We start from the raw sequence: 24,899 nt of genomic DNA on the forward strand, positions 1-24,899 counted from the left end.
AACACTACTCGTAATAATTACTGTTGAATTCTTTTTTGGAATTTCCTTGCAACCCCTTCTAAGAATTTATTTGGAATCCTTCTTAGAATTTCCTTGAACCTATTCGGAGACTACGATTCCTTTGAAAATCTTTTCAAAAATTTCTTTTAACTCTTTTCAAAACAGCAGACATCATTCGAAATTTTATTAAGAAACACTTTGGAGTATTTTAATGAATTTCTATCTAATTATCAGGATTTTTTTCAATCAATTTTGTTGGAATTCTGTGATGAATCTTTCGCATTAGGGTTGAAATTATTGCCAGAATACTCTTATAGAACTCTGTTTCTTGTTGATTTTTGTCATAATTCTTTTCTTTAAATTCACCTGTCATTTTCCTGATGATCCCCATACAAATCTTTTTTCTTTTTATTTTCTTTTTTTAGGAGATTTTTAGCCGTAAGCTAGTTTATCTCCGTCCCATACAAACTTCTTCAGAATCACGTAGGAATTTTTGTTTTTCACAACTCCTTTTGAAATCCTCTAAAACTACATAAGAATTTTATTTAGAACTTGCATTCTTCTCCACAGAAATCTCTTCTTGGGGAAAGTGATCCAATTTTGGCCACGGTTTTCCGTCTCGGTCACATCTTAAAGAAACGCTTATGTTTAAAACTTCTAGTGTTTCATATTGCACATCAATCTCAATGAAACTAAAGCTTTCGAACTTGTTAAACAATTGTATTGTTGACGACACATGGCCAAAACATGAGCATTTTTCGTCACTGAGATAAACCTAGTGATAAAGTTACTTTTACTTAATTTATGATTCATTTCTAAAAACCATCGATACTTAGTGCAGGGGCCTCAATTGGGAAGCCGAAACGAAGCGTTTTCCTTATTAACAAAAATAATAAATTAACGATAACTCAAATGGTAAAACTATTCCTCAACTTTGGACGATACCTCATACCCATGTTATGCAAAATAACCATTATTATTTTACTAGGGTTCTCGTTTCGTCTTGCTTACATAAGCCCTCTCATAAGGCTACTCTGCCGTGGTTTAAAAAAAAAACTCATGCAACTGATTAAAGAAGAGTCACTTTTACTCATGTGCTTGAGAAATTTCTATAAACGCAGGTCACGCAGCGCTTACTATGCTTACTGCGTTTTTAGATATTTCTCATGCAACTGAGTAAAAGGAACTCTTTCTCTGAGTTAGTCTCATCGGTCGTACAAGGTACATGCTACCTCAAGCCACCTAGTGATCAATAGCGAAAACGAGAAGAAGAATCAAATACACTCATTTTTTACAGCATTTTAAGATTGCACTCGTACTTCCCCGTGGAAAATTTTGAAACCATCATCACTTTCATAGTTCATAGTTCTTCCATTCTCCACGAGTGCCAACTTTGATTTGCCAATTAAGATTTTCATAAATCTAGTTTAAATATTAATATCCGATTCGGTAAGCACCAAGAAGGGATAAGGAAGAAGAGTATTAGACCAACAATTGAAATAGGCGGAACAACCATACGTAAACGGTTTTTATCGCAAATTTATTGAAAATCAATCCACACCTACGCAAACTAACAATGCCATTCGATAAAGGAAGTTTGTTCTTTAAGATGCTGGGGTAAGATTGTTTTGATTCCCGATAAATTTGCGCTTAAAGCCATTTCTTACTTAACGTAGCTTTGATATTTCTTTCCACGCCAACCGAACGCAAATCAAAAGTATCACCGGATAGGGGAAACTTTCTCCAACCCGATGATGGTGTTAGTTTGCATTTGCGAGAAAAGGGTTTCCGAAGTTTTGTTCGCAGAAGCTGATGTGCTCTTTTCTGTGATATGCTCGATTAGTTTCGCTATTTGGCAACTCAATTGGTTCCCGAGATTCTATCCGCCAGACTATTAATATAGCGAATATACTTATGTGCAACGAAACCAATTCCATGTGAAGAAAATCGAACTTAATGCTATCCAGTAAACGTAAAATTCTACTGGCTGGAACAGGAATTGAATCCTCATTTCGTGGCCGCTAACCGCACGACCATGAAACCCACCCTTAATCTAATAGGCCTCTCTTGACTACTCTTCAAAGAGTCCCAGTGATTTTCCAACCAGTCCAAAACATTCACCCTTAAGTCACTAATTAATCCTCACCCTGAATTCAATCACTAACAAGTTCGATATCACCCAACTATTCCCAACGTCTCCAAGCTATTCATCGACGTAAACCAACAGTGCATCGTATTTTTTTTAACATATTCGTATTCTCCCATAAGCTCGTACCTGCCAACCTGCCCTAACTCACATAACATATGTGGAACTCGATCATAAAAAGTCGACCCCATTTCAGTGATTTCAAGTGGTATAGTAAGACATCGATCTGTCAAACTGATTATACCAGTTGTGAATTGAGAAAGGAAATCAAGGGGGTAGTCAATTCTAATAAAATATTTCTAACGTGATTTATAATTCTATGCCTTCTTTATAATTATATAGCTTTTTTTTAAACTATAAATTATCATTTGCATAAAAAGGAAACATTTTTCGAAGATGTTTTAAGCGATGACCTGCCACCTCAAAAACGTAATTTTAAGCTGCCATGTGTTAATTGTTTACAATTCAATTTTGAATGCGATACGTATTGCTTTTCTGTAATTTTGACCAAACATTTGAGAAACTCCAAGCGAATACTTGTACATTTCTTTAAATTTGTGTGGGTATTTTTTTCCATTTGCATTCTCAATGATAAACTTAGATAACAAATGTATGTACCATTTTTTCCATATATTTTTTTTTGTTGGAACCAATTACATCAAACTTGGAATTCATTTCATAACGTAGGAAAAAAATACGACCGCACAAATTAGGAGTTTGATGCATAGAGTTTAAAGCAGCAACATTTTACAACAAGTGTCCTGGTTTATATATATAGATATATATATATCTATATATATAAAAATGAATTTCTGTCTGTCTGTCTGTCTGTCTGTCTGTCTGTCTGTCTGTCTGTCTGTCTGTCTGTCTGTCTGTCTGTCTGACCCTTATAGACTCGGAAACTACTGAACCGATGAAACAGAATGCATAACTCGAGAACTAATCAAGCAAATGGAACCAAATTAGGCATGTGGGGGCGAGTGTGGGGGTATAAGGAGATAATCATAGGGGGTAGCCCCTTAGATAATAGGGGGGGGGGCTACGTACAATATAGCATGCTTTTTTTTAAATCGGCGCATAAACTCAAGCTAATATTGAATCCCGAGCAAGACCGGGCACACTCAGCTAGTATATATATATAAGTATTGAAAATCTTAAGAAGCTGTCGAAGTTCTACCGCCAGTATAAAAAAGAGCTGAATACTGAAAAAAAAACATAGTGTGCATTGAGAAATTGAAGTATATTTGCTGGCGATTCTTTCAAGCCTTGTTCATTTGATAGCTGTAGTGGAACTTCTTCTTCTTGGAATTAATACGTAAAACAGACATAAATCTCTTGATATTGTGTAAAATATGCAGTGTTTTGAGCTGAAATTGCATCTTATTATTATTATTATTTATCTTTATTAGGGAAGCTTTCAGCCTTGAGCTGGTTCGCCTCCAAGTGAAATTGCATCTTTCCATTCACAAGAATTTTGCAAGAAGGATGACAAACTAAATCGAGCGCTTATCGATACCTGTAATACCCAAGGTTTCACATTTCTTTGTTTCTCAATTGCGTAAAATTGAATGTTTCTAAATCCTTTGATAAGCCCCCTGTTCCCTAGAGCTAGTCTAAAAACGAATGGCCGCATTACCTTGACAACTAGCCTTTTCGGTCACTCTGTAACCCTTTACTCCTATAAGCAAACGTCAGTCTGTGCGAGAAACATGTTAGACATCGTAGAAGCTGATATTTCAGTGCCAACATTTCAAAGGGGCGTAATTGCTTTTGTAAACAATGACTTTAGCCGTCAATTTCTCGCGAATGAAATCTTACCTCTCCAAAATTACAATGCTAGCTGGTAAAAGAAACATTGTCATTATTTTTCATGAGTGAGCTTTTATTCGCGAGAAATCGACGGCTAAAGCCATTGTTTACAAATGCAATTACGCCCCTTTGAAATGTTGGCACTGATTTGTTCACTTAAAGACTAAGGATCTCACAGCGAAACACCTTAATCTTTGCATGAAGAGACGGTGGCTCGCTGGTACCATGGTGGAGTGAAGAGATAAGACAACCCAACAAACAATCGTCTATTGAAGAAACGACTTCTTGGCCATTTTATTCAACTGCATGCTTAATAGTACTTGTACTATTTTTAATAATAACTTCTCATCAGGCTTTGTTCACACAAATCTGGAGAATTTATTCAACCACAACATTGAACTACTGGTGTTGTATAAGGTATGTCGAGAAGCTTTTATTCGACATATATGAGTTGTAACAGAGTTTATACGATAAAATTTTTGATTATTCAGCGTTTATTAGACATCACTGCTTCCCTTAAAACAGTGATGTTCTGTATACGCTTGATTCTCATGTGAAGTAACGTTTAATTAGACATTATTATACATTTATTAAACGATTATTCAACGTGGGAAAATTAATCCGAAAATAAGAGGGACAGGGACAAGGGAAGGGTCCAGTGTTCACTCGGCTGTCGACAAAAGCAGGCCACTCTCGATGTGTGCTACGCGATCGTTTGTTTACTCGGCAGCAACCATTGTGTGGTCCTCCTCATTGTTCTTCATCAGCAGTTCTTTCGGTCGATGCGTCGTCGACTTTGGAAAGCAACCGTTTCGTGATGAGTGTGTGAGTGCTGACCACATTTTGCGTCCATTGCTGCAATGGACGCGCTCTGACCCTCGTTGGCGTACAACAATTTGCCATACAATGAAACTACTGGAAGCGGCTCCAGTTCTGATGGAGGAGGCTTTTTGGATAGCGGAAGATAAAATGTTTATTGTGTTGTACCTTTTGACTATAGCTTTAAGATGTATTGTATAGTGACCAAGAATCCTCGGCTCTGTTAAGTTAATTCGGTTGAGCCTTATCAAATAAATTAATAAACAAAAAAAAAAGGGAAGGGTGTGTGTGTTTCAATATTGCTGACCTGGCTCGCACCACACAGATATTAGAAAATTTATTAAATACTTATACATGCCGTCTGGGAATCGAACCACGTACCTTCCGATTACCAGCCGCTTGCCTTGTCATCTGAGCTATCCTAGAATTCATCATATGGGTAACTCAATAATCAACAAAAGCTTGCTTGAAAGTAAATACCTATCAGCACACCCGATCGCAACTCTAGCTCCTTCAAGGCCCTGTGGGAATGATTAATTCATTCATCGTTGTTTTAAATGAGACCAATGTTGCCTCTTCACCTCTCCAAGTCGAAAGAAAGGATGTTCGGTTATATTTTGAACTAGATCAATGCATTCATTATCGTGAGTCATGTGATCGATGAATACTATTTAAATTAATTATGTTCTACACAAATAAAAAAAAGGGTTGAGCCTGGGATTGAACTCACGACCTTCTAATTAGAAAGCGGAAACGGTAACCACTACTCTACTGATTTCGCCTTGTTGTGAGACTGAATCAGTATTGTCGAATAATGAATCTAATACGTCGTTTTTAAAGCATTTACAAATCATGTGATTACAACATGGAAGCATAGTGGTATAAGAGCTATTATGCTGACTGTATTCACCTTTATTCAGCAATATTGTAAAGTAATGCAATGAAATCTAATAAAGGAGCTGGAGAACATTTATTAGACGTCTAATAAAGCATGTTATTAAATCAATTGAAAACAGTCGAATTAAAGTGTCAATGTATGTACAAATTACACTTATTCAGTTTGTTATTAGATCGAACTTCTGGCGTTGAACTGGGAAGACATTTAACACTTTTACAGCTTTTAATAAGTAAATTAATCAGATCAGAGCAAACAGTCGAACAATGAGCTTTTTCAGCACATAATTCCACAACTCTTTTTATTCAGCATTGTACACTGTTATACAGCATTTATTCAATAAATATGCTTATTTGTGACTTTGAATTGTTTGTTGGGTGGTATAAGAGCTATTTTGATGAGTGTATTCACCCTTATACAGCAATATTGTAAAGGAATGCAATGAAATCTAATAATGGAGCTGGAAAACATTTATAAGACGTTTAATAAAGCATTTTATTCAATTATTTGAAAACAGTCGAATAAAAGCGACAATGTATGTGCAAATTACACTTATTCAGTTTGTTATTAGATCAAACTTCTGGTTCTGAATAAGGAAGACATTCAACGTTTATAAAGCTTTTAATATGGACATTATTCATATCAGAGCAAACGGCGGAATAAAAGCGCATCTATCGATCCCAATGAGCTTTTTTCAGCACATAATTCGACATCCTGTTTTATTCAGCATTGTACACTGTTATACAGCATTTATTCAATGTGTATGCTTATTTGTGACTTTGAATTGTTTGTTGGGAACATTCGAAAGACTTTGGGATTTTACCATAGGAGTAAAGAGTTAAAAAGCCACCGTTAACGTCAATACTTACACGTTATTTCAAAACTACTTAAATTTGGGTAGAATCCTCCCAGATCGATCACAACTGAACCTACTCAAAAATGGGTAAACTATGTTGGGAGTGACAAGCTGACACATGAGCAACATTGGCATGGATCCGACAGACGTTGTTCAATTGTTAACCTGTCACTCCCAACATAGTTGACTCATTTTTTGATCGATTCAGTTTTGACAATTTCAGTTTTACTCAAATTTGGGTAGTTTTCAAACAGCGTGCACTGAGCATGCAACCAAATATGTGATTTTCTTCAGTAAGGGCCAATTTCACAAACGTAAACACTGACTTTTCACGAATTTCCTGAGAATGAAAACTCGCTCAAGTAAGCCACCACGATGCTTGTGTGTAGGGAAAGTCCCCATATGTCTAGGCGGGAAATAGAAAGGTGACACAGTCGGAAGAAGCGTTAGTTTGTTTACTAAAATGAACTATGCCCATTTTGTTATGGCAAGTTTTGCCATAAGAAATACTCCTCGTGTTTATTAGCGAAATTCACATCAAAGGTTGATTAATTGCATAGGAAATCAGTTTGGCACGGCATTTGTGACCAGCCTACACCTTCCGGTTGTATGAAGCAGGTTTAAAAATGTGTCCAAATCCGCCCATACATTTTATTTGTTTTAGAATTTCTGTATGGCAAAATAGTGAACTTTTCGTGAACATTAACGGCAAAGAACTCACTAACATTGGGAGACCGTGAGCTCCTACCCACCTGTGATATTACCCGCCTAGCCCATAGCTAATAGAATTGCTGGGTTACATGGATTGACTTTGAATTACAAGATATTTACGAAAGAAACCATTGCTTAAGTTTCCGACATTGGCCCATATGAAGACTTATTGTCAAATCACGAAAATTTAATTTTGACAGATCGATGTCCAACTATACCAGTTATACCACTGACGAAACACAAAAAATGGGTCAACTTTTAGTCAGCAGTTTTGCATGAAGTTTCACATATGTTATGTGTCTTACTACTCATCGAATTTCTTCTGCATTTTGAGTACCCAAACCCAAAGTTCAATCGCCCAATCAATTTCCCACAAAGTCCGTTTGATTGTCCAGCTTCTCTTTATTTAGCAATCTGCAATTAGCAGAAAAATTTGACAAATTTCGTAGAAGTTATGGAAAACTCAGATGAGCTCAACGAACTTCAAATAGCTTCAGTGGAGTTCTCTAAATTACACTAAACACCTCAAAATTTAGTTGAAGATGCTAATTTCAAATAACAGACTGTAGTGGTAATTTTTATACGATAGATGGAGAAGATGAAAGCATAGAGTTGATAGTTCCGTTAGAGTACGGCAGTGTGAAGATTGCATATAGATATTAGAATAGCGAGCTAGGACAACTTTTAAGGAAGGTACAAATCGGTTTTTTCATCTCTCTTTACCAAACTCCCCCTTTGGAGAGGGATGGTGAGGGGTGTCCCCCCCCCGCCACCACTGGCAAAAAGAGATGAAAACCGACCCGCTCAAGTACCAACTGTGTGTTTGAAACAGTTCTACCGATTTTTTACCGCACTTTAGTTGTTATTTGAAGGAAGACATCCAGTCGTAGGTTTGGGAAATTGCAACTATTGTTTACCCCTACCACGATATGTGCTCCTGTCATCGTCGACTTGACGATCTCGAGGGGACACGGGTACTTGAGCGGGTCGGTTTTCATCTCTTTTTGCCAGTGGTGGCGGGGGGGGGGGGGACACCCCTCACCATCCCTCTCCAAATAGGGAGTTTGGTAAAGAGAGATGAAAAAAGTTGGAAGGGTTGTATACTAGATACGACCGCAGGGTTGGCGTTGGATAACGTCTGTTATGTGTTGTACTTAATTTTGTATATTATATTTTAGGAATATTCCTTAATAACTCTTTTGCGAAAGTTTGGTCGCCCTGAAAAGGGCCGTTTTGTTGGGCTGATGTTGTTGGGTTTGCTCTACTCTGTCGCCCTGGAGGAGCTTTGGAATGATGTTGGTAGTTCGAAGACAGACAGCATCTCCCCTTCCAGCGTTCCCACACCCCAGTGTAGTCCCCAAATTTAAGTGTAACTGTGATATTCTGGAAAGAAATTGTCTTCAAAACTAACTCTTTGTCGAATTGTTGGTGGCCCTGAAAAGGGCCGTTTTGGTTGTGGTTTTGGAATGATAGACTGAATAAATGATTATGTTTGAAACATTTCAGTTTTTGCTCCGATCAACAACCATACGGGGCAATATGAGCAGAGCACCCTAGTAAAAGTTAAAGTTTTGACAGGTTTTCACTAGAAAATAACATGCAGGAATCAAGTGAAATAGAAACATAAGTTCTTTTAGCAACAGTTACGTGTATTGCTCGCTGTAGAACCAGCGGATCAGTAAAATGTAATATAGTGAATGCGATGCTTGTTTTCTTGACTGCATATCTTATAATATTCTAGAGATTTTGAGCTAATGTTACATTTCCATTATTATCTTAGACATGTAATTGAATTTTGATACGGTTTTCATGGAGATGCATATTAGAAGCATTTTCAACAAGTTTGTAAAAAAATAGATTGAGTTAATAGGTATTATGCCCAAACGAACGGTGGCCCATCTCGCCCCGTATGGTCTTCTTGCCCCCATCGCCTCTATTGGACTGAATTCGGAAACGCTCATGTCCAACCGGTTTTCATTTTGGGCTGGGAATTCTCTAAAGCAACATATTTAAAAAATCTGGGAAACTCCGGAACATAATTAAAAATTCTTGAAATAAACGTAATAACATATAAGTGAATTATATCTGGGTAAGTATCTGGCAAGACGATTGAAAATCTGGAAAATCAAATAAATCAGGAATACTGGCAACGCTGTCTCGTTTCATGCCCGTAGAGACAACCGACACTCATCCCATTTTTAGTATTTTGCTACCCACAGTATTTATTGTAGGGTTTTTGATCTAATTTCCGTCCTACTAAGCACAACCCGCGGTTTACCTCTCTTTTCTGAACGAATTTAAACAAAAAATGGAATATTTCTGTCAAAGATGACTTGCAAATTTATTCACCTTTCCATCGTTGGATTTGATAAAGAGTCACAAATTGACGAGATATTGTCTAAAATCTAACACTGCTTCTTGATTCTAAATTCGTTCTACGAGTTTCAATTCCGTCCTAACGCATTGAAACGCCATTAGATTTTCTTCGTCCTACGGATAAACGTAGAAAAAGAGGATTCGCTAGGAGCGCTTCTTTTGTTTTGAGAACAATGAGCGTAAATATTTATACAATGCGCTCTAACAGGGTTTATGTTGTAGCTAATGAACTAACGCATTGGAACAAACCTATTATTGATTTGTGCACGGTGAAATCATTGATATTATTGATCTTTTCTGATCGATAGAACGGAAATGGGCGATTACGACGAAGTAGCGCTCTACCCTACCGTCCCTGTATTCATAATATGCTACTCGACGCAGGTATAAGAGCACCCTTGACGGTCGAAATGTCATCATTACAGTTTCAGCGTTCATCTGCTCGTGTCATTCGTATATCAGATCACCTTATTTACATTTAAATATGTCTGGACGTGGAAAGGGAGGTAAAGTCAAGGGAAAGGAAAAGTCCCGTTCGAGCCGCGCTGGATTGCAGTTTCCAGTCGGTCGTAGTCACCGTCTACTCCGAAAGGGCAACTATGCCGAGCGTGTTGGGAGCCGGTGCTCCCGTCTACCTGGCTGCAGTGATGGAGTATCTGGCCGCTGAAGTTCTCGAGTTGGCAGGAAATGCCGCCCGTGACAACAAGAAAACCCGAATTATCCCACGTTGCAGTTGGCCATCCGCAACGACGAAGAGCTGAACAAACTTCTTTCCGGAGTGACCATCGCTCAGGGTGGTGTCCTGCCAAACATCCAGGCCGTCCTGTTGCCCAAGAAGACCGAAAAGAAGGCCTAAATTCGATCGAAGTTCCCACCCTTTAACAAAATCCGTCCTTTTCAGACCAATTTGATGGTAAAGAGTTTCGTTTTCAAAACAGTTTCCTTCGTGGTGCGCAAGGAGTGATAAAATGAATCCATTAAAAACATGGTTGAATCTTTCTGTCATGCTCTCCCTAGTTAATTGATATCCTCATCGAGTAGGTTCGATGATGGTTGATTAGTGTAGATAATTTAACCAGTGCAGTGTTATCATTCCATCTATATCTAAAATTAAACTATCGACTAAATTTTCAAAAAATATCCATCAGTACCGTCCCAACGACGCGTTCATATAGGTAAGATTGGTAAATAGCAGATTTTTAGCGATGGGCCCAATCTTAGATCCATTTCCCCTACCTTGTAGAGCTGCGGTGGCCCTACATTGATGCAGCGGAATGAAATTCAATATTTTGATTGCCGAAGCATACACTCAAAAAATTTACTACATAGATATCTAATGGATGAAAACCATGTGAACTTCACATAGCTAAAAATCCCACCACAAAATCACATGAATATCATGAGGCCGATGAAAGTCATATGAAAAAAAGTATCGGAAAGGCATTAGAAAATTAATCGTTAAACTCTTTCTTGATAATGTTGTGGCCCTGAAAAGGGCCATTTTTCCAACGCGCTCGGCGTAGTTGCCCTTGCGGAGCATACGGTGAATACGACCGACTGAGAACTGCAGCAGCTGGGCATTCCATGACGGCGGCCCAGTATACCGGAGCACTGGCACCAACGCACTCGGCGTAGTTGCCCTTTCGCCCCCAGGCTCTGCTGCCGCTGCTCTGCTGCCGTTGCTCTGCTTCCGCTGCTCTGGTACTGCTGCTCTGCTGCTCTGCTGCTGGGTCGACGATCGGATAGACAATGATGGAACGGGCGACCTTGTTGGACGATTATATAGTAGAACAGAAAATATCAGAGGTGTCAGATACTCGCATCTGATGTCTCGGTTGGAGAAAGTATAAGAATATAAAAAAAAAATCAATCGATCTTCACCATTTTTAGACAATGGTTTACTTTTAACCATTTTTCAATAGTTTACAGAATGAAATCAATAGTTTTGAAACATTCAGCAAATTGCTAGAAATATTTCCAATCGATTGATGCCATTATCTCGTAAATCTATCGAGAGACGGTTGAGTTATTATCGTTCAAAATCTTTTAATTTTTCGTAACGCATCCAAAATGACTGTTTTCATTTTTGTACCCCCGTATGTTGCCGAAAGACGTTATCCAACGTCAAAACCGATTTGTACCTTCCTTAAAAGTTGTCCTTAGCTCGCTTTTCTAATATCTATATACAATCTTCACACTGCCGTACTCTAACGGAACTATCAACTCTAAGCTTTCATCTACTCCATCTATCGTATAAAAATTACCACTACAGTCTGTTATTTGAAATTAGCATCTTCAACTATGTAAATCGTTGACTTCACGTAGAAGTAATACTAAAAACATATAGTCAAAGTACCTCAAAATTGTTCTGCAGACATCAAGGAAAAGTTCAGATAACTTCAGAGAAGTTCTGCGAACCTCAGCTAAGCTAAGCTATGCGTTCTGATGAAGTCTGCTCTACTTCAGAGTGGTTTTACAAACTTCGAGTACTCTTACCAATGTCCTGTACACTTCAGAGATACTCTTCATACTGCAGAGATTTTAATTTCATAATTGCATGGTGTGAGGTGTGAGATAACTCGCTGTCCTGGTGAAGTAAAATGTCACCTCACCCTTAGACATGATCTTTGAATTATGAATCATGAAGTTCGCAAAATTTGAACAAGTTCTCAGAAATGTTTGATGTTCGAATAATTTCTATGAAGTTCACAAAACAACTCTGAAGTGCGCTGAACTTCTTTTGAGTTAACAATACTTCCTTGAAGATCGCAGAACTACTCCAAAAGAGCTGCAACTTATAAACGATCTGATAAATTCAAGGGAAGTTCTCTGATTTTATAAGTTCTCTGAACTTCAAGCTTAGTTCTCTGAAGTTCAGGCGAAATTATCGGAATTTCAGGTGAAAATTTCTGTACTTAAAGTAAAGTTCATAGAACAATAAACGAAAAGTTCACAGAATGCATAATATCCGAACAAATGTTCACAGAACTTCCAACGAAAAGTTTTCAGAACTTCCTTGAAGTTTAGAGCACTTAAAAAATCCCTCAGGGTCACAGAACTTTCCTGAAGTTCACCGAACTGCATCAAAGTTGCCTGAAGTTTGAAGAGAAAATCAGAGAAATTCCGACAAGAAGTTAAGAGAATTTCCGACGAGAGGTTCAGTTGTCCAGAAAATGTTCATAGTACTATGGTAGATAGAGTTGGTTTGGAATAATAATGATAAAAAAAAAAATGAGTCATGTAATGAAACGCTTAATTTGAGTAAACCCAAATTAGCGTGGATGTGATTAAGATCTAACTATCATTGCTTTGTGAGGGGAAATCCCGAGTCAGCTAGTAGCGATGTGTAAAAGAGGCAACATTCTTTGGGTATAAATATTGGCTACATAAGCTCGCAGAAGGCTCTTGTGACGAACTTTGAAGGCGACGAACCAGTAGCAGTAGCAGAAGCAGCAAGAACAATAGTAAAAGTAACAGAAAGGAGTAGTAGATTCGTGTAGCCGTGACCGAACCTGGAAACCTTGGTTCGGTCACGACAATAGCGCAGACGGTAGATTATCTAGTATGAAAGTAAGTATAGCGATTAGTAAAAAAATCCCCGGCGGAAGGGCGGTGAATTATAAAATGTTTCCGGTAGGCTCTCTGAAGGCATGGGTAGTTGAGTAGGCCGGTAGACTAAAAAAACCATGAAAAATACGAACATGTCCTCGGACATCAGGCTGGAAACCTCGGTCCGGTCACGATAAGTACGTTTGAGGAGAAGTTCACAGAACTTCCAATAAGAAGTCCAGAGGGCTTCCGAGAAGAAGTCCAGAGAACTGTCAATGAGAGGTTCAGAGAACTTTCGTGAATAGGATCCCCAAACCAAGAAACGTGCTCAAATTTTCGGCTCAGCTCTGGTACTATCTTCGGTCCCAAGCTAATCGATGCACCTCTCGAAACATTGGAAAATCAACGAACCCCCTTCATTTTATCTGTCAAACTTTCATAGCGAATCAAAACAAACATAGTGTAGTACTAGAATTTCGACTAGCATGGGATTCGTTAATAGATTTTCTTGGTACCAATAGGATAGTCAAGTAGTGAGTCAATTTAAAATCGTTAGTTTCCACCGGGATTGCATTGTATTGCTTGCGTTACTTAACCTTACCAATTAGGCTAAGGCTGGTTGCCATAGTCTTCAAAACATCCCATTCGCAAGCATGACGTGCTTAATAATGGATCGCTCCTTAGAATGAGATGCTTTAAGAAAGGTTTTACAAATTGAAAAGATATTTTTTCTCCTCAAACCCGGAGGTGAACCAGCTTCAGGCTGAAAGCCTCCCTAATATAGAAAACGTAATTTAACTTAACTTCTCCTCAAACCGACCATTTTTAATAAAACTTCCCGCATGCAATTAGTTATCCACCCGCGATATCATCCAACGAAGAGCCACACAGAATAGATAGCTCAGAGCTTTTTCTTTTCTCGCTGAGCTGCGTATTTCACGCTATTCTTTCTCCAGCCCAAGCCGCACAAGATACCGGAATGTCTACTTCAGTTTGACACCTTTCTTGGCCTGACCCGGTGGTGGCTGCGTCGGGTGGCGGATGCCATTATGCCGGCCATAACGAGAATTTTATCAGAACCGGTGGTGCAGAACTCGACGGCTGCAAAACATAATTTATCGCTTTAGAAACGTCCTCACATAAATAGCCTCTTGGAAGCCCCAGCCCAGCACTCCACTTCAGTCACCGTTGTTGGAGACCTTAATCTCGTTTAAATTTGTTAGTTTATGAGGTAAAAGCGGATAGTTTATTATTATCCTCCTTTCAGAAGGATCTACCTTTGCTACGGTAGCTGCACGTTAGGGTGGTTCAAAATATCTAAATTGATTTCAAATCAGGTCCTGATCATGACCCAACATTTGAGGTCATTTGGTTGCGAACTCATACTGCACTGGTGCTTTGAAGTTTATATGGGAATTACTATGGGAAATGTAAAGTTTTTGATCTTCTCATCCTAGCCTTCACCACAATGATTCAAGGGTAAGCTGGTCATATATACTTTATGAACTATTTACACTTATGCTAGTTCACTAGCTCAGCCAGCTCAACAAACTAGCACGAATTTCTCTGAAATCTCATGCTGATAGATGCTGACGCCCTGTTTACATTATGCTGGTTAATTTTAAGTATAGTGCTAGTACACCAGCGCTAGCAATAAAAAAAAAACACAGATGTAAACACAATTTTTCAGCTACAACTTTGCGGAAGACCACTTTTGCAAAGGTTTTAAAAGTCAATATAGTTAGTTATTGATTGATTTCGATGTCGATAACTTTCTGATTCTGATTTGACTGCTTTGAGGGCAACACTGTCTCTTGCACTGTGCGATAGTTACCTGGATTTTTTGCCCTCTTCTAACACCAATGTTGCCTGCTAAAGGTACGTTTAAACGCTGTTTAAACGCTCCAGACTGAGCAGTTATAACAACAATCAATACGAAACTAACGATTTTAAATTGGCTCACCACTTTAGTAGCCTATTGGTCCCAAGCAAACGATTAACGTACCCCATTCTAGTTGAAATTCTAGTACTACGCAATGTTTGTTTTGATTCGCTATGAAAGTTTGACAGATAAAATGAGGGGTTATTGGTTTTTCCTATGTTTCGAGGGGTGATTCGACAAGCTTGGGACCGAAGATAGTACCAGAGGTGAGCCAAAAAGTTGAGCACGTTTCTTCGGGACCTACTTGTCTTAGAGTTACCTCTATGGTTATAACATGTTATAACGGTTGTCAAATAATTGCAACAACATAATTGTAGTCTGAACGTACTATTATAGTACGTTCAGACGACAGAGTTATTACCTGTTATAGCGCTATCTTGATGGTGGTTTCTGTGTTGCAATTATTTGACAACCGTTATAACATGTTATAGCTCTCCAGTCTGGACAGCGTTTTAGACTATCTGATTTGTTGGTCTGATTCGAGCGGACTGCTCGATAATGTTGTTGGATGCACTTTTTCGACATGATGATTAGATTTGACGTTTGATTTGTCGGAAAAGTTTGTGGTTAATTTTCATTCGACTCATTCAGCAAAATAGCCGTAAGTGAAATGAAAATATTGATTTTCTTCTTCTAAAATTTCAAAGATTTGATTTGTGTTTTGATGACATCCAGCAGCAAGGTAAACCGATTTAATTATTCATTGTGTATAATTTGACTGATTTTTATTTTCCAGTGTGTTTGGCCGTCAACAAAACAGTGTTTATATAATACGAAGTATGTATTTTATAAGAATAAGCATGCCGGACAGCAGGTCTGAGAACATACTAAGAATTTTTTAGAGCTTCAGAGAGATTTGGAGATCTACTGAGAAATTTGTTGTGCTTCAGGGTAGTTCGTAGATCTTGAGAACAGAACTAAAAAACTTTAGAAAATTTTACAGCAATTAAAAGAAATTTTCAGAAATTTAGAAAAATTCACAAGAGAAATCGTAGATCTTAAGAAAAATGTTCAAGCAAGCTTAAATATTTTTAGATCAATTTGTAAAACTATAAGGGATAATTTGGTAAATATTCAGGGAACTTCGCAGACCTTCAGAAAAACTCAAGAATCTACAGTGAAATGTAAAGAATTTCACAGAAGTTTGGAGATCTACTGAAAAATTATTGCACATCAGAAAAGTTCCTAGATATCCAGATCAAATCTACAGAACTTTTGAATAATCACAAGAATGGTCATAGATCCTCAGATAAATTTTCAAACCTTAAAGATAGAGTGCAGCTTTTCTAATGCATTTTTATAATGTCAGAAATTTTAATGGATCTCTAGTGAAATTTACAGAACTTCAGGGAAGTTCGGTGGTTTAAAGAAAAATATTTATACGATTTCAGGGAAGTTTGTAGATCTTGAAAGAAGCATTTAAAACTTGAAGGAAGCTCAACTATTTTCAAAAAAAAAATAAAAAATTGAGAACTTTAGGTAATTTAGAAGATCTGCAGGGACGTTTTCAGATGTTCAGGGTAGCCCGAGAGCCTACAGAGGAATTTACAAAACATCAGACAAGTTTGCAGATCTACTGAAAAATGTATTGAAATTCGTAGATCTTGAGAATAAAACTACAGAGCTTCAGACAACTTTTCAGAACTTTAAATATATTTGCAGAACTTCAGGAGAATAGGAATTTAGATAAATCTGTAGAACTGCAAGCAGTCTTGTAAATGGTCAAGGTAGTCGACACATTTTCTGTGATAATTGACTGCATTGGCCTCCGACACTTGCAAAACAAGCTATCATAGTACAGTACCAAACTAAAATGTCATATGACGGGCTCTGTCATACGACTCTGTCGCCGAAGACCGTCACGAATGTATGTATTTTAGTTTTTTTCTGATAATAAGAGCTGCTGATGGTGTGCTTGTGTGAATTCAGAAAATAGCAAGCAATGATGTCCTAGTAATAATATTTCTGATCAGAAATGGTTTGATTTACACCAAATTGAGGATTTACAACGAAATCACACATGTCATATGATAGTTATTTTGATAATCTTCTTTTAGCTCGAATGTTATTCTACCGTTCGTGTTGTGTGAGAGGGACGACGGTAGAGCATGAGTGTTCAAATAAAAACAGACTGTCGCGCACGACAACGAAGCGAGTGTAGTAAAAAACGTCAACTGTTTCAACCCCTGACTGCAAGGAATTTTGCAGATCTTCAGATACATTCAGTGATTCAGTGTTTCAGAAAAGTACTTCAATTCCAAGAACAAACCTCAGCGAAGTACAAAAATCCAAGATTTTGCAGAACTCCATGGAAGTTGGAAATAGATAGGTCTGAAGAACTTCAGAAAAGTCCGTAGGCCTTAAGAGAAGTCTGTTTTTTTGAAAGAATTTCAGATACATCTGTAGAACTTTATGGAAGTCCAAGAATCCACAAAGAAATGTACAGAACTTTAGAGATGATCTACTGAAAAATCTGCAGAATTTTATTGAGGTTCTTGGATTTTAAGTGAAATTCACAGAACTTCTGGGAAGTTCACTGATCTTTAAAGATATTTGCACAACTTCAGAAAAATAGTAGATCTTCAGAGAACTTCCTTAAATTTCAGGGAAGCTCAAAAAATTCTAGATAATTTTTTTATACTAAAGGGAATTGCGTAGATGTTCAGAGATATTTGCAGTTATTAATTGAATCATGATAATCTACAGAGAAAATTTTGTAACTTTCGAGAAGTTCGTTGATTACTAGACATTTAATGAACTTCAGAAATCTTAAATCTGCATGGATTCAGGAATATTGTAAATTTTTAGAGAAATTTGCAGATCTTCTAAAGAACACACAGGACGTCTAAGAAATTTGCAGAACTTCCGACAAATATTTTACCAGAGAACAGAAATAAAACTTCAGGGACGTCCGAAGGTCCTCATAGAAATATGCAGAATTGAGATCTTAACAGAAATTTTCAGAACTCAAGGAATCATGTAGATCTATAGAGAACTTTTCCCATTAGCTTGTCGAAAGTTGGTATCGGACATCCTGGCAAAGTTTTGAAATCCTTTTTCGTCTTAATATCGCAGTTCTTGAAGGACAATATGAGATAGATCCCTGCTGGTGTTCCTCCTGAGCAACCATTTCCTACTACACAAAATTCACCATCTCCTTCTAATTTTTTTTTAAATTTACTTTTGATTCCGGATACAATTTTGTTTTGAAATCTAAATTGACAATTCTTTCGACATGAGCAAGCAGTGTGAACACCAGCAAACAGGGGGTTCACCAAAGTGTGTCGATAGTAAAATCGAGCAAATTTTTCACTATGGTGGCAGTCAAAATCAGACTAAGAAATCAGATAGTCTAACCGGACCTTAATGGGGTGTTTGCACTTATGCTATTTCACTAGCGCTAATGAGCTAGCTGCTAGCAAAAAAGCTCACTTGCATAATGTAGACAGGGCATCAGCGTCTACCAGCATGACATTTCAGGAGTAACTGAAATTCGTGCTAGTTGCGGTACGTTAGAAGAGTTAGGTTTCTATAATTGTGCATGGAGACTCAATACACAACTATAGGAACCTAACGCTTCTAACGTACCGCAACTATAGAAGGGTTTATCATATAGCGAATTCGTTTATTATTCAGTTCCAACCTGGATCGGGTATCAAGATTTGGTCTGCTTGTTTTCTGACAAACGTCAATTTGATCGTTTGTTTTTAAAACCCAGCTCAGGTTGCGGTTCGCACTGTCAAAAAGTTCGGTTTCGCACTGGGTTGGAACTGGTTCCAAGCCCGATAATAAACGAATTCGCTAATAGTCTCATGCTCTTGATTTTTTTGAGAGCAAGAGAGCAAACAGAGAGAGCACACACAAATTTTATAGACGTGCAATGTGGGTAGAAGTGCACAAATACAGCACAAAGAGAGCTCAAAATAACCACAAGATAAACTTTTTTCCATTATAAACCGTTCCAAAATTAATGTAAAAGAAAGCAAAATTATAGATGCTGGTTCCATAGCATGGAACAATATTATGCTTCATTCAAACTTTAAAAATTGTTATGTTTTTGAAAATAACTACATTCTGCATGACCGCCCATTTTTCATTAGAACAAGCTCATTCCACGTATCTTTATTTTTGACGTGCAACACACACAGATGCATGCGTTTAATCGTCTGTACTTTGTGCTGTTCCCTATCCCTGCTACTGGGCAGTTAATGGAGCATGTCAGAAGCATCTCATCTTGCTAATTAATTAATAACTAATTATCCTGACGTTCAACTACAATGTGGTCACGAACAAAGTTGTAGCTGAGAAAATTTTCTATAAGCACAGATAGGAAGCTTACTCGTAAATCATTAAGGCAAAAGGCTAGGATGAGGAGAATAGAAGTTCTCCTTTCCCGTAGTAATTCCCATACAGTCAACTCTCCATATCTTGATATTGAAGGGACCATCGACATTTGAAAGGATCGAGATAAAGATCAATATTAGCCTAATGGATCGACATATAGAAAAAAAGGTGGTCACATATCGAGATATACAACATCGAGATATGGCGAGTTGACTGCATAAACTACAAAGGGCAAATGTAGTATGGGTTCGCAACCAACTAACTTCAAATTTTCAGATTCGATTGAGCTTGGTGGAGCAAAATCGGTATTTTGAATCACCCTACTGTACATATAGCTATGTACAGCTACCGTTGCATCGTCGTCAGTAAAATTCTAAAGCATAGAATAAAATTGAGAAAAACCACGGAGACAGTTTTCACAGGGAGAACAGGAAAAATGAAGGTGAAGTCTATTATAACCTACAGCTCTTGCGCCCTCCCCCATTCATGTGCAGTAGAATTCCTGCACGGTTCAGTAGATGATGGGAAAATCGAGGCCAAAACAGCAGCGATTCCTCGGGCCTCAGGAAACCCAACAGCACGACACACAAATTAAGTCCTGCCTGTGTCCTAGTGCTTCTGCCCCGTCTCCGGGTGTCTCTTGTCTGTGTACAAAAAAGAAACAAGAAAAACACAAGCAGCAAAAAGCATAAGGCGGAAGTGGCTAACAGGACTCTCATTGAGCTGCTCACTGTATGCATTAGGGTGCCAACGAAAGTAAGGGAAAAAAATGGACCCTCGAATTTTCAAAATCAACCATGTGTTTTGAAAATTGAAAAATCACCCATGCCCGAACAGGAGAAAATAACTAATGAATACCTAATTCTGACCTGATACCAAAATTTGGTATTTACTAGTATGACATAAGAGGTAAAATACCAAAGAATAATACCAAAAAATTACATGCAAAATACTTAGTATATCAAAAATAACAAAAATTGATAGGGTAGAGCGCTACTTCGTCGTAATCGCCCATTTCCGTTCTATCGATCAGAAAAGATCAATAATATCAATGATTTCACCGTGCACAAATCAATAATAGATTCGTTCCGATACGTTAGTTCATTAGCTACAACATAAATCCTGTTAGAGCGCATTGTATGAATATTTACGATCATTGTTCTCAAAACAAAAGAAGCGCTGCTAGCGAATCCCCTTTTTCTATGTTTATTCGTAGGACGAAGAAATTCTAATGGCGTTTCAATGCGTTAGGACGGAATTGAAACTCGTAGAACGAATTTAGAATCAAGAAGCGGTATTAGATTTTAAACAACATCTCAACAATTTGGAGTCTTTATCATATCCAACGGTACGTATGGAAAGGTGAATAAATTTAGAAGTTATTTTTGACAAAAATATTTCATTTTTTTTTTCAAACTCGTTCAGAAACGAAAGGTAAAGCGCTTGGTGTGCTTAGTAGGACAGAAATAAGATCAAAAACCATATGTTAATACCTAAAGAATACCTGTGTGGTATTGTTTTGGTATTGCATTATCATAATTTGGCATTGGAATGGCATTGTGGGAACATATTTTTGGTATTTTACCTCTTATGTCAGGCTCATCCATACCAATTTAAGGTAATGAGATATTCGTTTCTGCTCGGATAGGGTAAATGACATTTTGGAATTCGAATTTTTTGTTGAGGTCAAATAACTTCTTGATTTCTTTTTGTCGGCCTCCACACGCTTCCAGAATGCACGGCAGGTTCTAATAATGTAGTCTGGATCCATTTCTCTCCAGGTACGGGTCAATGTTTGTCTGAGGCTTGCTGTACTCGGGTGGTGTTTAGCACAGGCCTTGGCCTTCATGACGCGCCATATTGAGTTATCCAGCGGATTAAGATCGGGGCTGGATGGCGGCCACATATGCTTCGGCCAGAGCGGAAGATGTTCCTGCAACCACTTCTGAGTGCGGTTCGAGGTGTGGCACGGAGCCCCATCTTGTTGAAATACATCATTTAGCTTCGGACCGTACTGTTCTTTGATCCACGGAAGAACATACTTACCTAAAATCCCGATGTAGACCTGCTCCGTGTTGACCTTGTCGCCTTCTGGAATGAACACCGGGTCCATTTTTTTGCCATCGGAAGCCACCAATCCAAACACCATAACGCTAGCAAGATGCTTGGTAAGATACACGTTCTTGTGCTCGTCGGCCACGTCTTTTACCGGAAGAGAACTAATATACCGGTCGGTTCTGGAATTTGATACGGGATCGACGGTAAACATGCTCTCGTCGGTGAACAGGAATACCGAATTTCTTCGCTTAAGGAAGTTCAAGATTTTCTTGCATCGTTCGACTCGTAGCTCCCGGATGCGGTTGGTAATCATGTGAGTTTTTTTCCGTGCCCTCGACTTCACCCCGCAATCTTCCTTTACGATCTTCCGTGCCGTAAAGTCACTGATCCCGTGTTCCTTTGCCATTTTTCTTATTGAACGCACTGGATTCACCCGAATCTTCCTTTTGATAGCAGTGATAACCCTTGGAACCCGAGCTGACCTCGGACGACCTGTGGCCACCTTCGCGGATAGTTGTCCTTTCTTTTCTCGGTCTAAAACCCTTTTGACGGTCCACCGCGACTCTCCCACGGCGATTGAAATGTCTTTTTGTGACATTTGCACGTGGGACAAATCACGAATACGCTGCAACTGTCAAACTAAGTAAATCATTTTCTTTTATGCACAGCCTACTACGTATGAGCTATAGGTTACGAGCATGCAAAGAAAACCAAGGCATTGCATGCACAGGTGAAACGGGAACCTTATTTGTACGATGGTGCAAACATTATCACGCATACGGTACTTCTAAAACTGATGATAAATACCTCCAAACTACTTGTACGGGTTTTGATTTTTCATAGCATTCCCGTTTTTAATTCATAAATTTGACAACCCATTATGTTAGTTTAGTACATAAACTAGAATTTTGGCACAACAAGTCCCAGAATGAATGGGGCGATTTTCCCGGGGTGCATTTGTCCCATGTTCTACCCTACACACTTAGAAATTATCGTCGACTTCGGTAATTTTTACCGAAATCTGAACAGCTGAACTTTTCGGTAAAATTTATGCAATTCAATTCAATTGCTTTTCAGCTACTTTGAAACTAAATCTCCACTAAAATGACAAGATTTGATCGTTTAAACAAGGTTGAACACGTTTCGATATTATTTTCATATTCAGTAGCCTTTAAAATGAAGGTCAAAGTTTTGCCGAACGTTCAGCTGTTCTGATTTCGGTAAAATTTACCGAACACGGAAACAAAATCTTAGTGTGTATAGAAATTAGTAACGTTAACGCACGCTCACTAGTGATACACATCACCGTCATTGGCGTAGCTAATGGGGTGCCAAGGGAGCCAGGCCCCCTCCAGAATTATCCAGGTCCCTCCCTCCCTAGAAATTTCGGGTGTTATTTTTATAAACCGGTATGTTGTCAAGCAGCTGCGAGGTTACTTTATTATTATTATTGATTTTTATGAATGTCTTCTTTTCTTAATGTTGTAGACCTGAAGAAGTAATGCCAAGAATTTATATCATATTGTCATTTAATCGATAGCATAATAAGACGTCTTCAGGCTCTACAGATTTGGGCTTTTTCTTTAACCTTAGCGAACTTTGGCAAACTTCAAGGACTTCTACAGGGAAAATCGTAACAAAAATAACGAAACTTCGTATAAATTATGGGAATTTCATAGAGCTTCAGAAAAAATCGTAGAAACTCAGGGAGCTTTGGAAAAGTTCAGAAAACTGTGTACAAGTGAGAACTCTGTTTAAGGTGAAATTTAATGCTTTTCCGTTGATACTGAATTCACACCCGTTCAAACCACACCCAAATTCGCAATGCGCCAATACCAACAAGTGTTACAAATAAGAAAAATGGGAAGTATTGGAATTTTGAACATATTCGTAAACACAATATTCTTGTTTAATTTTAATAATTCTACTACTGAAATGACAACTTCAATTCCAAGATTCCAAGTTCAGGGTAGTCCTACTTAAGCTCAGGGAAGTCTTGCCGTAGTTCAGGGAAGGCCTGCCGAACATCAGCGAAGTCCTGATGAAGTTCAGGAAAGCCCTGCCAAAAGCCCTGTCGATGTTCACGAAAGTCCTCCCGAAGTTCAGGGAAGTCCTGCCGAAGTTCAGGGAAGTCCTGCTGAAGTTCAGGGAAGTTCTGCGAAAATTCAGAGAAGTTCTGTTGAAGTACAGGGAAGTTCTGCGGATGTTCAGGGAAGTTTTTCCGAACTATAGGGAAGTCCTACCAATGTTCACGGAAGGCCTGCCGAAGTTCAGAGAATACCTGCCGAAGTGATTTATTTGATTTTTCGACTGGTACGTATGGAGATTTCTTTTATATGGCTTTCTCAGTCTAGGGTAATCTGACTGTTTTGATTACCCTAGATTGAGAAAGCCATATAAAAGAAATCTTCTGCCGAGGTTCAGAGAACTCCTGCCGAAGTTCAGAGAAGTTCTACCGAAGTTCGGGTAAGTCCTGCCAAAGTTCAGGGAAGTCCTGCTAAAGTTCAGGGAAGTCCTGCCGAAGTTCAGATAAGTTCTGCCGAAGTTCAGGGAAGTGCTGTTGAAGTTCAGGGAAGGGCTGCTGAAGTTCAGGGACGTCCTTTCATTTCAATTCTTGGAAATAGGTAGGCCTGCCGAACCTCATGGAAGCCCTGCCATAGTTCAGGCAAGGCCTGTCAAAGTTCAGGGAACTCCTACTGAAGTTCAGCAAAGTCCTGCCGAAGTTCAGAGAAGTTCTGCCGAAGTTCAGGGAAGTTCTGCCTGAAGTTTCTTGGAGGCGAACCAGCCCAAGGCTGAAAGTCTCCTTAATAAAGCTAAATAATAATAATGCCTGAAGTTTAGGGAAGTTATGCTGATGTTCATGGAATTATCTAATTATCTTTAAAAATACCAAGATATATCAGAATACCTTCATTAAAAAGGCTGAAATTTTCACAGAATATCATGAAACACTTGTGAAACAACTTGTGAAAATCGCGGATTATATTTTTTCCGTCACATGCTTCCAACCCCAGGGAGGCAGTTCCAACACTTGGACCGTACCTATTGACCCATCAACTCATGAGCCTGGGACCAACGGCTTTACTTCCCTTCAGAGTGATCAGATATGTTATGCCGCAGAACATCCCGGTGGCGGCAGCTGGGATTGAACCCAGGCCTGCTGGGGTGAGAGATGATAACGATCTTCGGGAGTGAAATATGACCTTTCATTCAAAATACTTGTGTAATTGATGAGCAAAGTTAGCGACCACTATAATTGTGGTCCTAAAATCGAACTTAGAAAATAGTTTTCAGAAAATTTAAACAATAAATCGATCTGGTAAAAATTGATAGCGAAAGTAATTTTTGTTCATTAATTTTGCACGGAAGAGTTTTTTTCGATTGAGCGCTGCGT

At 38.5% G+C, this 24,899-nt stretch overlaps 1 protein-coding gene across 1 annotated transcript; it reads left to right on the top strand.

The window, feature by feature from the left end:
* Nucleotides 1-10,096: 10,096 nt before the first annotated feature.
* Nucleotides 10,097-10,484, top strand: LOC135709289 (histone H2A-like). Its single transcript, XM_065231596.1, has 2 exons — nucleotides 10,097-10,222; nucleotides 10,346-10,484. The coding sequence occupies exons 1-2, from the start codon at nucleotides 10,097-10,099 to the stop codon at nucleotides 10,466-10,468; spliced, it is 249 nt and encodes an 82-aa protein (XP_065087668.1). The 3' UTR covers nucleotides 10,469-10,484.
* Nucleotides 10,485-24,899: the final 14,415 nt, after the last annotated feature.

The sequence above is a fragment of the Ochlerotatus camptorhynchus genome, unplaced genomic scaffold (assembly GCF_037179485.1).
Source record: "Ochlerotatus camptorhynchus isolate MF236.1 unplaced genomic scaffold, CSIRO-AGI_Acam_v1.1 ptg000357l, whole genome shotgun sequence".
In the NCBI taxonomy this organism is placed as follows: domain Eukaryota; kingdom Metazoa; phylum Arthropoda; class Insecta; order Diptera; family Culicidae; genus Ochlerotatus; species Ochlerotatus camptorhynchus.

Excerpts from the sequence above, each read along its gene's own strand:
- LOC135709289 (XM_065231596.1), top strand. The coding sequence starts at position 10,097 with ATGTCTGGACGTGGAAAGGGAGGTAAAGTCAAGGGAAAGGAAAAGTCC. Across the intron at positions 10,223-10,345 it reads AGGGCAACTATGCCGAGCGT|TTGGCCATCCGCAACGACGA; the intron begins GTTGGGAGCCGG and ends CCCACGTTGCAG.